The sequence below is a fragment of the Podarcis tiliguerta genome (genome assembly GCF_965153285.1).
Source record: "Podarcis tiliguerta genome assembly, chromosome: 14".
Taxonomy (NCBI): Eukaryota; Metazoa; Chordata; class Lepidosauria; order Squamata; family Lacertidae; genus Podarcis; species Podarcis tiliguerta.
This window is the reverse complement of record NC_139547.1, coordinates 52,207,233-52,226,446: the sequence shown is the minus strand read 5'-3', so window position 1 is coordinate 52,226,446 and position 19,214 is coordinate 52,207,233. Positions and strand designations below refer to the sequence as shown.

General features: G+C 50.4%; 1 protein-coding gene across 1 annotated transcript in view; it reads right to left on the bottom strand.

Annotated features, from left to right (window-relative positions):
• Positions 1-2,865: 2,865 nt before the first annotated feature.
• Positions 2,866-19,214, bottom strand: part of SLC29A4 (solute carrier family 29 member 4) — a 29,006-nt gene continuing 12,657 nt past the window's right edge. The window contains exons 3-11 of the mRNA XM_083413580.1: positions 18,928-19,059; positions 17,808-17,921; positions 16,618-16,746; positions 14,703-14,777; positions 9,587-9,855; positions 9,053-9,191; positions 8,212-8,399; positions 6,681-6,921; positions 2,866-5,254 (exon numbers count right to left, since the gene is read on the bottom strand). Coding sequence (XP_083269706.1) covers positions 5,112-5,254; positions 6,681-6,921; positions 8,212-8,399; positions 9,053-9,191; positions 9,587-9,855; positions 14,703-14,777; positions 16,618-16,746; positions 17,808-17,921; positions 18,928-19,059 — 1,430 coding nt within the window. The 3' untranslated portion in view covers positions 2,866-5,111. The remainder of the gene's footprint in view (positions 5,255-6,680; positions 6,922-8,211; positions 8,400-9,052; positions 9,192-9,586; positions 9,856-14,702; positions 14,778-16,617; positions 16,747-17,807; positions 17,922-18,927; positions 19,060-19,214) is intronic.

Sequence of the window (19,214 nt, the reverse complement as noted above, 5' to 3'; positions counted from 1 at the left end):
ACCCTTGGATTCGGGACCGGACCTGGACCGCGTTACTCGGGTTATCCCCGGGCCTAGCACAGGCAAGGGCACTTTCCTGCCTCCTTCCCACTGTCTTTAGTTGGCCAAAATATGCCCCAACTCTCAAAAGGCTGTATCATCATCATCCTGGGGAATAAAAGGCGTTCGGAGGAAGGAGCTGGCAGGGGGCAGTGAATACCCACCCCCCCACACCTTGAAATTCACCCTATCCTGAAATTACTCCAATAACCTTTCAGATTACAATAATCCAACAAGCTCAACATGGGGCTGCCCTGGAGGACAACATGGAAGCTTTGACTGGTCCCATAAATCTGTCTGGGCTTCCCTTTACAGTTCATATATCCCGTTTTCAAATACCTTTCCTGGTTGCCAGTTTGTTTCAGGGCCCAATACAAGGTCCTGATGTCAGAAGCCCTGAAGGACTCGGACCCCAAAGACCTGCAAGGCTGCCTGCTTCCCTACCGACCTTCTCGGGTGCTGAGATTGACAGAGGGGGCCCTCTTGGTTGTTCCTCCATCCTCAAAGGCTTGGGGGGGGGGGCGAAGGGGAGAAGGCCTTCTCTGTGGTGGCCCCTGAGTTGTGGGACTGCCTTCTCATAGAGGAGTGCCTGGTGCCTTTATTGCACAGCTTCTGGAGAAGGCAGTCTCTTTTTAGGACATACCTTATTGGGGGGGGGGGGGGAGATTCCAGTTTGCTTTAAATGTTTTTATATATGCCCCAGGAGCTTAGGGTTTGTAAATAATTACTCTCTCTTATTACAGAGGTGATTTAATTTTGCCCTGCCTTAGATTACCAAAGACTTTCTTTGAACTGGCTCAAACGTTAAATTTGCTAGATCTATGGAGAGTAAGAAATCTGTTTGATAAACAGTTCACTTACTATTCTCTTGTGCATTATAGCAGTTCAAGAATAGACTCTTTATAGATCTCTGCAAATTCAGGCAGAACTTTTTTGTCCTGTTGAAAAGCACGCCCCAAACTTTGGTCTTCCTTTGGTGTGTGTGCCCCGCCCCAGCAAAAAACAACCACCCTGTTTGTCAGTCTTTTGGAAACATCACAAGTTTGAGTTTGGGGTTAGCTGAGAAGGGTATCTTATACCATCACCCGATCTTTAAAGGGACAGCCACAAGCTCTGCCGCTTTGGCAAGAAACATCACAGTACCGAAACAGGAAGAGTGAACCAGAATCATCAGTGAGTACATTATGCCAAGGTGTGTCTTCCAGCTGCAGTGCCCACTGGCGCAGCTGTGTGGTGGAGGCCCAGCCCTGCTAGGCCAGTGGGCAGCTGCATTTGAGTCCACACACCTGTATGAAGTCCTTTGCCCCACATCCGCAGCAGACTTTTCTCCACTGCCGGCTGAGCAAGCTTCGAGTGGTGGCGGCTAATTTCCCAGTTCCTGACACCTCCTTCCCAAGCAGCACCCACTAGGAGACACTAGGCTATGGGTGCCTGCAACGTCGCCATCTGGTGGTTAAAGGGCTACAGCCTCCCTTCTTCCTTGCAGGCCAGTCTGGTGTGTAATTTGCACAACTTTTGCCTTGCCTTGCCTGCTCCTTTCCAAGGCACTTGCAGATAAAATGCACATATTTTTTTTTGTTTCTCTGCACTGCATCCACCTGCATGCATACTTGGGGCTGCATATTCAGAGGCAGGTGAGTGACTCATCGGAACATAGAAAGCTTTATACAGACCCACCTGGTCCATCGAGCTCAGCATTGCCTGCATGGGCCGGCAGAATTTCAGGTATGTCTCTCCCAACCCTACCTGCGACCTGCTTGCAAGGAAGACCCTCTGCCGCTGAGCTGCAGTCCTTCGTTGTTTGATCCCAAACTGCCGTCTCACACAGGGACAGGGAACCTGCGGACGTCCCAATGTCGTGGGAGTCCCGCCTGGCCCCCTCAGCATGGCTGGCTGGATCTGTAAGGCCACAAGGTCCCTGCCCCCCAGCCCCTTGACATCAACATGACCTGTCCAACATCCAGCCAAGCCTCCTGTGGTTAACTTACAAAATGCACTTTAGGGGCTGAGTCACGCTACTGCCCCACGGTGCTCAGAATCGCTTTTCTGTTGACGGTTGCCCCAGTGGCGTAGCGTGGGGGGTGCAGGGGGGCCGGCCGCACCGGGCACAACATCTGGGGGTTAGGGTTAGGGGGCGCAGATCCACGGGTTAGGGGGCGCAAATTACTTGCCTTGCCCCGGGTGCTGACAACCCATGCTACGCCACTGGGTTGTCCGATTATCCTGCCTTGCTCCCTGCAAGACCCAACGCCTGTGCTGGCAAGGGCATCTGTGGGCCCTTTTCTGCGCCCAGAGCAGGTGTCTTGCCCCTTGACCCTCGCCAGAATCCTGAAAGGAGCAACCGGGATGCTTCTTTCTGGCAGAGGTCTTTGCTAGTCCTGTCTGCTCTACAACTGTGCGATGACCTTTCACCACGAAAACGCCCGGATCAGACCAGCAGTTCTGCAAGCAGTGCCTGGGCCCTCCTGTTTCAAGTGCTGCAATCAGTGGGGCTGGTTGGGGGAATCGACAAAACGTACAGGTTTCTGGTTGCAGAAAAGAAACATGGCTGGAGATTAATCTTCGGTGGTGGGGGAAATCAACAGAAGCCTTTGAAATGCACAGGGATCATTGGTCCAGATGGGCGGGATATAAATAATAAAATTGTTGTTGTTGTTTGCACAGAGAGGGGTAGTGCTTGGAGTGTCAGATGTGGGCGACACCAGGGTTCAAATCCCCACTTCCCACATGTTGAGGACGCCTCTGCAGGAAGAACGAAGTCTGCGCACCCCCAGTTTTATGCTCCACCAACCCTCCTTGAGACAGAAAAACTGAACTGCAAGTGCGTTTTCTTTAGGGGGGACATACCCAACCCAACAGTTTTATTTGTCAGCCAACACACATGCACACGCCACACGCACACAAGACTTCACAACGCCCTGCCCTCCTCGAAGAACCTGTTCCGTGGCCCGGCCCGTGGCTCTCGTGGGTGCAGGCCACGGAGGGCTGGCTGTGTTGAACAAGAGACACACATAGCTGGGTGCGAGGGGGGAGCTGGCAACAGTGTCTGGGCTGCAGCGCTTCAATGAGGGTGTGCCACACTAACCGGATTAGCAAAACCGGTGCCACGCTGAGTGCAGAAATGAGGCCGACAGCGGGACTTTGGGGGCCGGGGAGGGGGGGGTTGCACACATGGGAGAAAGACAAAAACAGACCTTTGGCAGAAGACACAGAGCTGTGGGAGCCTAGTGGGTGAAACAGCTGAGGGGAGGATACAGCTTGAGGGCGGGAGGGAAGGGGTGTTTCCCCTCCAGCACCCTTCCCCACCCACCAGTTTCCTCTCCACATCATATCTGAGCAACCCTCCCCGTACACACACGCCCCTTTTTCCGTCTGCAGCTACTGGGAGGGGTTTCCCCAGATGTCCAAGACAATTGCTGAAGGCAATCTGCATCTTGGACATTCTCGGTGCGAAAAGCAAGCCACTGTTAGCAGCTAGCCGGCTTCAGAGAGGCTGTCTGCCACCACGATGGCGCTGCACCCAAGAGATACAAGTTTGGCGCTTCTACAAAGCAAGGAGATCTGTCCTGACTTGTGCAGAGATACATCTTGTGCATCTCTGCATTTGGCAAGCTCATTATGGAGATAGCCCAATGGAGAGGGGTCTGCAACTAGGACAGAAGAGGCCTTGGGAGTAAAACTGTCCACCTGGGTGCAGGAGCAGAAGGTTTTAGGGGTTTAGCTTGTTTGCTTCATCAATAAAAAGGCATGGGGGAGATACAGAACCACTAACTTGCTTCTCCCATCCCTTAATACTTTGGAGTAAAGATTCCTAAAACTCTTAGGACCAGATAATTTATCCATGTGGCCTTTCTGGCCCCCGAGAGATAACAGCCAATTTATACATCCGGCAGGGGCATAGGCAGGGCAGTCTCTGCTTTAGAAACTTGCGAAGATGGGGAATCTGTTTGAATTCTCAGTTTTCACATAACTGCCCTGCACTTAGAAAGGTAGCAAGTAAGGCCTTTTTTCATCCCGAACTCCCTGGAACTCAGTTCCAGCCCCTCTCGGGTTGGCACCATTGCCATTCTAAGAGAACAAGGGTTAGATCCAGCACCTCTTTTTCTAGAAAAATTGCACTGGTAGCAAGTCAGGGAGAAGACCCAACTAGGCCCTTCAACATGCTAGCTTTCTATGCGAAGGGAGCTGTTGATTCTGAATTGAATATTTTTCAAATTAAAAAAACACACTCCCCTGCAGCTTTGCGCAGTGTGATCCACACAAAGCCAAACCACACACTTACTCTCCTCTGCAGCGTAAAAGCAGTGCACCTGTTTTAATTTCAATTGGACAAGTCTCACGACGGGACAAAATTTACCACCACGGGACCGATCAGCTTCAGGGGGGGGGAAGGCTGGTGTGTGAAAAAGCAGCCTCAGGGTTCCTGCCTCCACCCCGGTCGAAGCCCCCTCCAAAGTCAGGGGGAGACAAAGCCATACCCCTCCCCACTTTGGGGCAAAGCCGAACCCTTTCTGAATCCCCTTCCCCACAAACTCACAGAAGCTGGGCCGCCCCCAAGCCCAGTGAGCGGCAGCACTCGCAAGGGGTCCTACCTCGCAAGGGTGGCAGGAGAACTTGCATCAGGGTGGGAAAGGGGCCAGACGGGAGCAGGGATCTGGCCCCTGGGGGAATTATCCTGCACCGAAAAGTAAGAGCTGATTGACACTGGAATGGAGCTCCTCAGAAGGCAGTGGACTCTGTTTCTGTGGAGGTTTTCTTTTGGGTGGCCGCTTGTCAGGGACTCTTCAGTTCCAGCTCCTGCATTGTAGGGGGTTGGGATGGATGACCCCTGAGGGTCCCCTCCCAATCCCAAGAAGCCTTGCGCAGGAGAGCTTCCCCGCTGCTGGTCCTTCCCCTTCTCAGCCAGAGCGAGGAAGATGGTCGCTTGGCGTTTCCCAACACTGTCCGGCAGCTGCTCCTGCAGAACGGCAGCCTCGTGGGAGACCCCTCCTCTCTCTCCCCCCCTCCCCCCCTTGCCTGGGACCCTGCCAGTCAGAGGAGGAAGCGGAGGCGGTCCTTGGGGGAAGCTCCACTCAGTACCCTGGCGTGATGGAGCTGTTGTAGGTCTCGGTGCGGAAGCAGGTGCTGTGGGAGAGGCTCGTGAGGCTGTAAGCGAAATAGGCCACCGCCGAGCCCAGAGTCAAGCCCGACATGTAGGAGACGGTCATGGTGTTACCTGGGAGGAGGGAAAGGAGACAAGGAGGGCAAAGGGTTAAACAGGGCGGCACCCCAAGAGTCATCTAGTCCAGCCCTGGGCACTGCAGGAGAAACAGCTAAAACCTCCCTGATGGATGGCCAGTCAAAAAAAGTTAACAATTATTATTCCAGTGGTACCTTGGTTCTTGGGAGGCGGGTGGCGCTGTGGGTTAAACCACAGAGCCTAGGACTTGCCGATCAGAAGGTCGGCGGTTCGAATCCCCTCGATGGGATGAACTCCCGTTGCTCGGTCCCAGTTCCTGCCAACCTAGCAGTTCGAAAGCACGTCAAAGTGCAAGTAGATAAATCGGTACTGCTCTGGCAGGAAAGTAAATGGCGTTTCTGTGCGCTGCTCTGGTTTGCCAGAGGAGGCTTAGTCATGCTGGTCACATGACCCAGAAGCTGTACACCAACTCCCTCTGCCAATAAAGCGTGATGAGCGTCGCAACCCCAGAGTCATCCACAACTAGACCTAATGGTCAGGGGTCCGTTTACCTTGGTTTTTGGGAGAAAAGCAATGACAAACCTAAACGGTATCTTAAAAAGCAGAGACATCACCTTGCCGACCAAGGTCCATATTGTTAAAGCTGTGGTTTTCCCAGTAGTGATGTATGGAAGTGAGAGCTGGACCATAATGAAGGCTGATCACCAAAGAATGGATGCTTTTGAATTCTGGTGCTGGAGGAGACTCTTGAGAGTCCCATGGACTGCAAGAAGATCAAACCTCTCCATTCTGAAGGAAATCAGCCCTGAGTGCTCACTGGAAGGACAGATCCTGAGGCTGAGGCTCCAATACTTTGGCCACCTCATGAGAAGAGAAGACTCCCTGGAAAAGACCCTGATGTTGGGAAAGATGGAGGGCACAAGGAGAAGGGAACGACAGAGGACAAGATGGTGGGACAGTGTTCTCGAAGAGACCAGCATGAGTTTGACCAAACTGCGGGAGGCAGTGGAAGACAGGAGTGCCTGGTGTGCTGTGGTCCAGTGGGTCACGAAGAGTCGGACACGACTAAACGACTAAACAACAACAACCTTGGTTCTCAAACGCCGCAAACCCGGAAGCAAGTGGAAGAAGACAGGGAAACATCAAACATTAAAAATGCCCCTTTACAGGGCTGCCTTCAGATGTCTTCTAAAAGCACTTGATTTCTGTAAGAACTTCCCGGGAATTGGCGTTGTTCTCTAATGAAAAAATGGCTCTGGAGTGACCTGGAAGCAAATGCCGTCGAGTAACAGCCGAAATGGATGAACCCTCGCCCCTTGGCGATCCCTGCCACCTACGAGCCCTCTCTCGGTGCAATGGGACCCAGGTGTGAATCTTCCCTTTGTGAATACTCTGCCAGCCCCTTCCTCCATGGCAACCCCCCTGCAGGGCAGGGCAGCCGGCTCCCCACCTGCCCGCTTACCTGCCAGCTCCCGCTGCTCGGGGCTCACTTTGCCCGCCGCCAGGATCATGGGCACGCTGCCAAAGTAGCCGTTGGTGATGCCCATCAGGAGGGAGAAGATGCAAGGCCAGGCTGGGTGGCTGAAGGTGGGCTTCCCATTGGGGTAGACGCACATGATGAAGAGCGGGATGAAGATGACCCTCATACAGGAATAGATGAGGAGGTGTGTGCCCCTCCAGTCGTAAGGCAAGGCCGCCAGGATCTGGAAGGGCAAAGAGGAAGGCGCTGTGTTAAGCAGTTGGTCCCTTACCTTTCTCGCCCCGATCTGGCCACAGTGATCCACACGACGGTCACCTCCAGGCTCGATTATGTTGGCTATTTGCAGATTAGTTGCGCCGCAGAAGGCGTGCTGAGGAGACCACACATTCAAGAAACGCAAAATAACTTTTGCTAGGTTTTAATAACAAAAACTCCTTTTGCACTAAATTACAATATATCCATAAGCATGACCCGTCCACCAGGGTACTGAGAGAGCTACATGCTGCTCTTTATATCCCATACCCAACAGCTTAATTACCACATCTTAACGGCACCTGCTATACTGCTTCACAGCTGTAAAACCAGGTCATGTTATTTGCTCTGGGCGTTAAAGATATACACATCTTGTGAAACAATAATGAACCTTCAAATTTAAAGAGACCATTCGACAGATTATTGTAACTCGCTCTACGCGGGGCTGCCTTTGAAGCTGACCCAGAAACTCCAGCAGGTGCAGAATGCTGCAGCAAGACTCCACACGGGGTCCTCGCCGTGGGATCACATTCATCCAGAGCTTTACCAACTGCACTGGCTCCCGGTGGAGTACAGGGTCAGGTTCAAGGTGCTGGTTTTGAACTTTAAAGCCCTATACGACCTAGGACCCTCATACCTAAGGGACTGCCTCTCCTGGTCTGCCCCGCAGAGGACCTTAGGGTCCACAAATGACAATATTTTGGAGGTCCCAAACCGCAATGTGGTTAGATTGGTCTCAACTAGGGCCAGGGCCTTCTCAGTACTGGCCTCGACTAGTGGAACGTTCTGTCCCAAGAGACCAGGGCCCTGCGGGACTTGACATCTTTCCACAGGGCCTGCAAGACAGAGCTGTTCTGCCTGGCCTTTGGTTTGGACTCAGTCTGACCCGTATGTTTCCCTCCCCTTACAATTTTGATCTATGGGCTACTTTAAAAATGAGGCTGCATTTTAAATTGCATTTTAACCTGTATTTTAAATTGGGTTTTTTTTCTATTATGTTTTTACTTGGAGAAAAAGGTGGCGCGTGAATGGAGTAAATAAATCAGGCATAGGCAAACTCAGCCCTCCAGATGTTTGGGACTACAACTCCCATCATCCCTAGCTAACAGGACCAGTGGTCAAGGATGATGGGAACTGTAGTCCTAAACATCTGGCGGGCCAGAGTTTGCCTATGTCTGAAATAAATTAACTCAAAATCCCTCTTCTCAGTGGGGCGCTGGGCACCTACTTCGGATGGGGGGCGGGGGCAGCCAGCTCCTACCTTGCCCACAAAGTCTGAGAGGTTGAAGATGGCCATGATGAGAATGGGAAGCCACTCCCCGAGGGTGCAATTCCGGATTTCCGACTCCAGTCCGGGAAAGAGGCACAGCGTGATGAAGTACGTCATGGCGATGGAGAGCATGTACGCCCAGATGACTCTTGAGACGATGTATCGGTGGAGCATCATGTCTGCAAAGGAGGGGCGGCAAAGGAGGTGGGGGTCGCGGTGTAACTGGCACTGGGGAGTTTGCACCCTTTTTGCAAAGGGGCAGAGAAGGGTTTCCACAGCAGGGAACAACATCATGGGGAAAGGCCAGGCAGCGGCTGAACCCACAAAATTCTTGGGCACCTATCTCCCCAGGAGGGATCAGAGGCATAGCAAGGTCAGGTGGTACCTGGTGCAATTTCTTTTGGTCACCCCGCCACCATTGCAATTTTTGGGAACGTTGCCCAGAGTTGTTGAGCTATTTTCGGTTGAGCTTTTTTTCCGGAAGGTTGCCCAAAGGTTACCCAGCGCCGCTAGCCAAGCACGAAAATCTGACCGCCGATCGCATAAAACTGCCCAATGGGGATGCAAGCGCCTCCCAGTGGGGGGGGGTGAATGCTGTCCACTGGGGGGTGGGGCGTGCCAGACTAATCTCTGGGCGTATTTGCGTGATCAGCGGGCGCATTTTCGCGCCAACGGCCGTGCCAATTGCAGAAATCTGCCCACCAGGAGTGTGAGCGCCTCCACGTCGATCTGCCCAGGGAAATTTACTCCCCCCCCAGGCCTGACACCCGGGGCGGACCGCACCCCCCACGCACCCCTTGCGACGCCCCTGGGAGGTTCCCCTTTCCCTTACCTCTGAAGCTTGGCCAGCTCCTCTGGAATTTGGCCCGAGGGACGTCAAATCTCACATAGGTGCCTCCACCGTCAGCCAGCTCCCCCTCCTGCCCAAAGGCTTCTGGGGGGGAGGCCTCTTGCCCGCCCGGCCGGTTCTCCTGAGAGAGCAAAAGGGGAGGAAAGAACCAGCCTCAGCACCTGTTGTCCTTCAGGGAATCTGACCCCCCTCCGTCATGGCAGTCTGCCAGTAGCGGAAAGGCAAGAAGCTCTTACCAAGGTCTTTAATTCAATAGTCACAGAGAGAGAGACGTAGAAATGACTAGGTGGAAAATAATCATACCATGGACAAAATTTCCTTATTGTGGTCAGATTATTCTGTTGCTCGATATCATATAGGCGCTGTCTATTTAAATTATATGCTCAAGACACGGCTGTTTTTAAATTAAAAACAGCAATGATCCGAATTTTCAAATGCAATAGAGAAAAAGTGGTTCCAGCCTGACACTCCCTGCCCAACTCGTGGGCTCACTTGCACGGGGAAGGGGCCACTTACAAATCGGATGTCTTCGGCCGTGACGTCGTGGTGGACCCTGTACCCGGAGCCGTGGCCCCCGGCCCCCCTGCACTCGGGGGCCCCCCTGTCCCGAGAGCGGGCCGTGTAGTACTTCACAAAGTGCGTCCGCTTCACCAGGAGGTGGAGGATGAAGCAGAGGAGCTCGAGGGTGATGGAGATGAAGAAGAAGATGATGGTGTTCTCCTTCTCGTCCGACAGGAGGAGTTTGGTGAAGATGCGGCTCAGCGAAATGATGACCCCGGCGGTGCCTGAGGAAGCCAGAGCAGGAAAGCGGGAGGTTATGATTATGATTATTGTTACTAAATTTATATACCGCCCTATTCCCTCAGGTCTCACAGGATACAATTGCAATATAAAAACACAAATACAGTGGTACCTCTGGTTGTGAACAGGATCTGTTCCGGAGGCCCGTTCGCAACCTGAAAAGAACGCAACCCATGTCTACCCATGTGTGGGTCGCGATTTGCTGCTTCTGCGCATGCATGTGATGTCATTTTTCGCATCTGCGCATGCGCGAGCGGTGAAACCCAGAAGTAACCCTTTCCAGTACTTCCGGGTCGCCGCAGGACGCAACCTGAAAACACGCAACCTGAAGCAAACATAACATGCGGTATGACTGTACAGTAGACCCTCGGGCTACGTTTCGCAACTTCGGGTTGCAAAAGCGGCAAACCCGGAAGTATTTTTCTGGGTTTCGCCGCTCGCACGTGCGCAGAAGTAACGCCTCTGGATACAGATTTTTCAGGGTGCGCACCGACACCTGGAACAAATTAAATTCATATCCAGAGGGCCCACTGTACACAATGAAAATAAAAACAGAAACAAGCGAATGACACCCAGACCCCGATTACTGCAAAGGAGGGGGTTGGACTAGATGATCCTCAGGATCCCTTCCAACTCCACAGTGTGGGACGTAATCCGCTGGTGCAGTCAAATGCAACATGTCTTATTTCCCTAGCGTGGGCACAGGCAGGGGGACATCCAGTCAGGATAACTTCCTGGAGCATCTCCCCCCTGCATGTGACCTGGGAGATGAGCATGGATCTGGCTGACTCCATAAAGAGCCAAGTTATGCAGCCAGCTTCTCAGTCTGTTTTATCTTTCTATTGTCTTGCTCTGTCTTTTGCTGCCATGCTGCTCTCCTGCAGCCATTTTGTTATTTCAACATAATTTTGCTGTCTGCTGGCTCTCAGCCAGCAGCACCTGAGTTCAGCCTCCATATGAGATCAACCACAGTTTCTTTGTGTAACTACCAAGCACAGTGGTACCTCAGGTTACATATGCTTTTTTTTTACAGACTCTGCTAACCCAGAAATAGTACCACGGGTTAAGAACTTTGCCTCAGGATGAGAACAGAAATTGCGCAGCAGCGAGAGGCCCCATTAGCTAAAGTGGTACTTCAGGTTAAGAACAGTTTCAGGCTAAGAACGGACCTTCAGAACGAATTAAGCTCTTAACCCGAGGTACCACTGTAAATTCTGCCTTTCAGGGAGCAAATCGTGAACTGAAATGTGAGTAAGCTTTTTGTGACTTTACATTGGTGCCTCCGGTTACAAACTTAATCCGTTCTGGAGGTCCATTCTTAACCTGAAACTGCTCATAACACGAGGCACGCTTTCGCTAATGGTGCCTCCCGCTGCTGGCACTGGTGCGCGACTTCTGCTCGCATCCCAGGGCAAAGTTTGCAACCAGGAGCATCTACTTCCGGGTTAGCGGAGCTCGTAACCCGCAGCGTTCGCAAGGAGGACGGTACATACACAAGGTTCTACTGTACTCTGAAAGACTCTCGTGTCCTTATTCTTTTAAGTGGGATTAAAGGGGACACTGAGAAATAATCTTAACTAAGAGATTCAAACAAGTCTGCACACTAGCTTCCAGCTATATTGAGGGGAATCTGCTCTGCTACATCACTTACTAGCGTGAGTGAAGGAAGGATAATACTTATTCAATATATCCTTTTGTACTATCTTTAACATTCCCACACACAGTTCTAGGAAGAAGGGGGAAGGAGGTAGGGAATACAGCCAGGGGACCCTGGCAAGTCAGGTGCAACCCTGAGCCTCATCTGTGCTCCAGAAACCTCCGACTTTAAGACTTCAGTATGGTCGCATCTTGCACAGGGGTTACGTTCCAAAGATGATGATATTATTATTATTATTATTATTATTATTATTATTATTATTATTATTACACGCATGTGCAAAAACACTTGTATTTGGCCTCTGTACCAACATCCTTGGGGCGCGGGTGGCTCTGTGGTCTAAACCACTGAGCCTAGGACTTGCTGATCAGAAGGTCGGCAGTTCGAATCCCCGTGACGGAGTGAGCTCCCGTTGTCGGTCTCTGCTCCTGCCAACCTAGCAGTTTGAAAGCACGTCAAAGTGCAAGTAGATAAATAGGTCCCGCTCCGGTGGAAAGGTAAACGGCGTTTCCATGCGCTGCTCTGGTTTGCCAGAAGCGGCTTAGTCATGCTGGCCACATGACCTGGAAGCTGTACGCCGGCTCCCTCAGCCAATAAAGTAAGATGAGCGCCGCAACCCCAGAGTGGTCCGCGACTGGACCTAATGGTCAGGGGTCCCTTTACCTTTACTAGCATCCTTACCTTTAATAATAATAATACCCCACCTTTTCCCCTGGCAGGGACTCAAAGCAGCTCAAAGATAAGACAAAAACAGCCAAAAACATGGGGGGGGGACCAGATCCGCAATCATAATTAAACATTAATACAATCTCTCAGTGTCTGAATTGATCTATTAAAATAGCGCAGCACCAGGGCTTTCATGAAAGCAGTCAGTTCCCCAAAGCCAGTTGGAACAATATGGTCTTCACCTGCTGGCAGAAGGATGGCAAGACCCAGTTTGGCTTCCCTAGGCAGGGAATTCCAAAGTTGCCTGGGAGGAGCCACCACCGAGGAGGCCCTCTCCCGCCACCCCACCAAGTGGTCCTCTGAGGGTGGCGGGTGCGAAAGAGGGGCCTCCCCTGAAGATCTCAGTGCATGAAGGTAGTCCTTCTCAGGGTTTCTCAAACTTGGGTCTCCAGTTGATTTAGGGCTACAATTCCCATCATCCATGACCACTGGTCGTGCTAGCTAGGAATGATGGGAGTTGTAGTCCAAAAACAGCTGGGGGGACAAGTTTGGGAAATCCTGGTCTTTCTGATAGCCTGGACATAAGCAGTGCAGAGCACAGCCAGCATTTTGAATTGTGCCTGGAAACAGACCAGTAGCCATTTATTTTATTCCATTTACAAATTACAAAATGCCTCGAAGCCAGGAACGTCCTCTTCCCAATCTGCTTGGTTTGCCTTATTTAACCGCAGCCCCAGAATCTAGATTTCCTTGGGGCCAAAATTTGGGTCAGCTGGGCTCGGAGGTTGACTCTTCTGTCGCAGGGCTGTGACACTCTCATGCACCAGCCACGTAAGACGACCTCCCTCCCTTGCGAGACAGAGAAATGGCAGGTTTCCTAGCAGCCTGCTGCAGAAATCTAACAACCTTCCCCTCTTCTCCGGAGTTTCAGTTGATTAATCTTCCAGCTCAAGCTCATTATTAGTCAGATTAATACTGCACTACTGAGGAGCGTTTACTGCCCACGGAAATCAATGGCAGCTCCAGCAGGAGGTTCTCTGTACAAGAGAAATCTAGGAATCTACAGTCACGTACCTACAGAAGTGCTAATTCCTTCTCCTCTAGTAACTCATTGTTCATGGTAAAAAGAGCTCTTACCATTCTAGTTCCTCCCTGGGGGAAGGCATTTGCCCCACACAAAAAGCAGGGAAGTTTTTAGGGCGCAAAATTGTATTGTGTTTTTACTTTTTGTTGTCGTCGTTGGGAGCCGCCCAGAGTGGCTGGGGAAACCCAGTTGAATGGGTGGCATATAAATAAAGTATTATTATTATTATTATTATTATTATTAGGATTGTGGGGAGCGAGGAAGAGTGATTTTGATCAGGGAAGGATTTCACCTGCACACACACACACACACCTGGGCTGTTTACCAGTCCTCCCTGCACAATCGTTTTAAGACAGCGGTTCTCAACCGGTGGGTCCCCAGATGTTGTTGGGCTACAACTCCCATCATCCCTGAGCTCTGGCCTTGCTAGCTAGGGGTGATGGGAGTTGTAGTCCAACAACATCTGGGGACCCACAGGTTGAGAACCGCTGGTTTAAGAAAAGCATCATCAGGAGGTCTCGATATCCAGACACATAGCTGGCCCTGAAGAAGCAGGACTTCAAATCTCCTTCCTCACCTGGTGACGGCAGCACAGCTGATATAAGATCATAAGGAGAGGCTCCTGGGTGGGGCCAATGGCTGATCTAGTCCAGCATCCTGATTTTACAGTGGCTGAACAGATCCCATGATGAGGGATGGTGGGCACCTGGAGGGGACTCTGTTGGCTATTTCTCTCCTGGAGTGGCCATGTATTTACATTAACTCACACTATTGAAATAAGTACTTTAAATGATTGCTTGTCACCTCCAACGGTCATCTATTCCAACCCCCTTGCGATGCAGGAAACACAGATAAACAGTCCCTGACAGATGGATTGTTGAATATTGATTCTTGCTTCTTATATACCATATTGGCCTGGATATAAGCCGCACCCGCAAATAAGCCGCACCTTTAAAATTCAAGGGGGTGGAGAGACAGTACCCGAATACAAGCTGCTCCCTTAAAATTGGGTTACAGGCCGAGAATCCCTGCAGTTGGTAGAATTGTAACTCTGAGCTAATTTAAGCCTTTGATCTTGCAAGCCTGCAAAAGTTGCTCTACAATCGCTAACATTGCAAATCAATATTCAGTTGCTACAATTCCGCAGGCAGCCACACCTGCAAATGGCAGAGGAACAGTCTCGAGCTCGCAAATCGGCAACTAAACATTTTTCTGTTCCGTTTTACTGCATGTCTGTTTCAGCAGCGATATCGTAAAAGCCCATTTTTGTAAGGTCGTGAATTTAAACCACATTTTAACTTTGCACGGTCAGAATTAGGTGGGGAGGGGGGAGAAAAGTGCGGCCTATATTCGGGCCAATACGGTAAATAAGTGAAAACAACTAAACAAATGGGGGGGGGGGTTGGATTTTGGACAATACTCACTCTCGCCGGTCATCACCCCCTGGGTGTAGCGCTTTGGTAACATCCCGGTGTAGCCATAAAAGCTGGATTGCTGCACTTAAGAGGAGAGAGACAGACAGACAGACAGAAGAAAGGATTAGGATATGATTACCAGATTTTTTTCAATGAATCCAGGGACACTTTTTTTTTTTTTTTTGAAGCTGAGTAGCAACAGGGAGTTAGTAGTGGGGACTGTAAAACATAAATGAGCAGAGTTTTTAAAAAACTGGACAACGGCTGGCCGGCCGCAACTCCCGAGCCTCCCCCAATCAGTCAAAACAAAGGGGGAAGGGGGCAGGAGATCTGTACCGCTGGACGTCCCCGGTTCCCCATCAGCAGCGGCAGCCTCAGCAGCCTGGAGCCAGCCTGGTAGCGAAGTTGGCTCTGGCTGGCTTCAGGAGCTGCTCGCTGCTCGCTGCAGTGGCGACCGCCAGTTTGCCTCCCGGAAGTCCCCATATGATGTGTCTTGTGCACAACACATCATATGGGGCGTTCCGGCAAGGAAAAATGGCGGGGCCATTGCAGCGAGCAGCTCCTGAAGCTAGCCAGAGCCAACTGCGCTACCAGGCTGGTTCTGGGCTGCTGTGGCTGCCACTGCAACATTTTCTGGGGACAGATTTTCAAATCTGGGGACATTCCAGGGACGGAATTTGTCCGGGGACAGATTTGCAAATCCGGGGACTGTCCCCGGGAAACGGGGACATCTGGTAACCATAGATTAGGAGCATGGCTATTCTGTCAGCCTTCCCAGCCTAGTGGCTTCCAGCTGTTTTGGACAGAAATGGCTTGGCTGCCTGGGGCTGATGGGAGCAGAAGTCCACAAATCTGGAGGGAACTGAGTTGGAGAAAGCTGCCAGCAAAGTCAAGCTTGAATCCAGACTTATTCCAGAAATGGCTTTCTGGATTCGTTTTGTGACACTTAAGTCCTGCCTTTGATCTGGGCTGTGTCTACACGAAGTAGAGGAATTCAGGGAGGAAAATGGCAGAATTGTGGAATCGTAGAATTGGGAGAGACCCCGAGGGTCATCTAGTCCAACCCTCTGAAATGGAGGAATCTCAGCTAAAGCAATTAAAGGGGAGGGGAAACGGCCTCAGTCCAGTATAACAGAAGGAGTTAGGATTCTTGCTCCGTGGATTGTTGTCTATCACATGACGGTATATGTTTTCATTCCACAGAGTGGGAAGTGATGCAGACAAGATGTTTTGGTATTACTGTGTTCTGTGAAGTGGGACTATTGTCCTTTGTTTTTCTGTCTCTTTGCTGTCTGATGAGAAAGAGGAAGGAGCTAAGTCAGAATGCTCCAATTGTATTATATGTAAATAAAGTAGATTAGCCAAAATGCTGACATACTAAGTTCTGTTAATACTCTGCAGGATCGTAAGTGTGCTGATGCCTTTTGGTATCAGCTGCTGTGATGTTCAGGCTGAAGAAAGCTTTTGAAGCTCCTGAACAACGGACCAGGAGGGAGAGAACATGCCAGTCGGGCATGTGTCTCTACCAGGATCCTACATGAGAGGACGACGATCCTAACAGTCTCCACCGTTCAGCCCAGACACTGAGGTCCAGCTCCAAGGGCCTTCTGGCAGTTCCCTCCCTGCGAGAAGCGAGGTTACAGGGAACCAGGCAGAGGGCCTTCTTGGTGGTGGCGCCTGCCCTGTGGAACGCCCTCCCATCAGATGTCAAGGAAATAAACAACGATCCGACTTCTAGAAGACATCTGAAAGCACCCCTGTTTAGGGAAGTTTTTAATGTTTGATGTTTTATTCTGTTTTTAATCTGTTGGGAGCCACCCAGAGTGGTTGGGGAAACCCAGCAGGATGGGCAGGGTAGAAATAATAAATTATGATTATTGTGTCCGTTGTGAGGCTGGCTGCCCCCTGCCCGCCCCCTGCCTACCTGTGCAACCAAAGGCCACCACGCCCACGGCAATGAGGTTGATGGCGTAAGCTTGAGCCTGGGTGAAGAGGTCCAGCCAGACGTCACAGATGCTGACAAAGAGGAGGGGGCCCAAGGCAAACAGGTACCCTGGAACAGAAAAGGGGGGTGGGAATCATTTCTCAGCAGGAAGTGCCCGGAGCTTCAAGCTGCAACGCAGGAACTTAATCTTAATTATTTACAATTTTTGTTTAATCTGCAAGAAAGAAGGGCCTTTTTGCTGGCTAGGTTCAATTCTAATCCTTCTAACCTCTTTGGGGTAGGTTTGCAGGTATGGCAGAAGGAGATAGGATCTGCTCATGTGATGCCCACCTGGTGGAAACTCCAGCTCACATGGCCCTTAAATGTAAAATGTATGATGATCTCCGCCAACATGGAAACCAGAGACGGAGGTTATGTGCTTCTTATTACAGGAGAGAGACCAGGAGTTCACCAAGACAGTAGCTAAATTCCTCTATTTGATTTTTTTGTCGCCGAAGTACGCTCCAGGATCCTGCCTTTGCTGTAAACCCACAGAGATGAGGCGGATTGCTTGCCCCTTCTGCCCTTTGGTGATTGACTGTGCCATTGGGGTGGCGACGAGATCACACTGGCCTATCTATTCTGAATGTATTCTGAATGTTCTTATTTAGTGCCAATAAAGGTTACTTGACTTGACTTCAAGCTGAAAGCCAACCACATTCACTGAAACCCTACAAACTGACCCAGACACTGTGTCCATCACCTGAGGCCCTTCTTCGTTCCCTGGGTAAGGTCCGGAGGGTGGAAACATGAGGACAGGGCCTTTTTGGTGGTGGCTCTCAGCTTGCAGAATATACTCTCCCCAGAGAGGCTGGCCTGGGACCGTCGTTACATTTATTTAGGTGCCAGGAAAAACATTTCCTTTTTTGGCAAGGCTTTTGGCTCTTCATTATCTGTGGCCCACTTATTTTTTGCCATCTGGTGTTGCATGTTTATAACACATTCAAAATGCTGTTTTTTAACTAATGTAGCTGAGCCCTCGGAGCACTCAAGGTTGGCGAAACGTGGCCTGCATCTTTCCCGAGAACTGCGCTTTTAAAGGAAGATGTTGACAAACGGAAGAAAGCTATGCACAGAGGTTCGCTGCATTAGCGGTGAGCCTATCATGAGCTTTGCATGGCCAGACTTACCCACCGCGATCCTGGTGTGGAGGCTCAACATTTCCACCAGCGCGTTGTTGAGGATGACGGCTGCCAAGGCGACCAAGATGTAGGTAAGGCTCATATCAAACACGATAGAGGTCCCTGCAGAAGGAGAGGAAGGCCGCAAGGAGGGCAAAATAAGCTTTCAGGATACAGGCCCCGGGGGCACGAGATTTGCTTTCTCTGGCCGCCAGCTCTGCCTTCAAACCAGAAGCAAGACGGGAGCGACTCCGTCATAGCTGTCAATGTTTCCCTTTTTTCAAGGGAAATTCCCTTATTGCGAATAGGATTCCTTGCAAGAAAAGGGAAAAGTTGACAGCTATGAACTCCAGCCATCAGCTGGACCTCCTAAAATTATCTCTATGGCGTTTTGAGTGTTTTCGCACCTGGTGATTTCAGCTTCAATACATTGATATCACTGCAAGGGTTTTGGCATTTAGTTTTAAAAGAAACAATAAATATTACGATAGAAACTAATAATACTATCGATTTTCCTTGCTTACATCATCGAAACTGAAATCCTACATCCCATAAACCCTTTTGTCTCTGCCCACTAACACACAGCTGGAGGAGGGGTCCCTTCCCCCTTCCTCAGGCATATTTCTTGGGATGATTGCTTTATTATTAGGCTGCCTATCAGTATGGGTTTTTTTTTACTATGTTTCTTATTATGTTTTTAACATTGATGTTCTGTGTTTTTAATGTTGTACACCAGCCTGGGATCTTTTGATAAAGGGCGGTGTATAAATTGAATAAACAAGAATAAATAATAATATTGTTGCTGCATCGTCTCGATGATACCAGTAGTCAAAAGAACTCGCATCATATATGATCTTAGCAGCTTTACAACTTCTTTTTGTAAATGTTAACATCCCACTCCAGCCTGGAACGATTCAGTTTAGTTTTTACGTGTTTGTCTCATGTTTTGTTATTTAGATAGCATGGATAGAATTAAATAAAAATACTTAAGAAGGAAAGGAGGGAGGGGGAATATATCTGAAGGAGTGTTGAATGCCTGGGGATGGAATGACTGGCTCTGGGAAAACAGCCTAAACCTGAATTTTTGGACCTTCCAGAATGTTCTTCTGAAATATTGCGGAAACAGTACCTGGGTATTTGTGATGGAGATAGTCCACGTCTGTGATAAAGCTATTGTAAGGCAAGAGGAAACCGACCCCTGCTAGCAGCATGGCGAAGTAAATCCCATGGTAGCGATCCTGGGGCTCAGGGTCTTCGCAGACTATAGCCAGGAAAGAGGAGAGAAAATGAGAGGGACAGGATTGCGGGAGACCTAGAAAAGGTCGCTTCACCTCCAAAGGGAAGTTGAAGAGTTGGAAAAAGGGGTTCAGAAAAGGGCACCCAAAAGGATGGAGCGATAATGAGAAAACGTTGCAA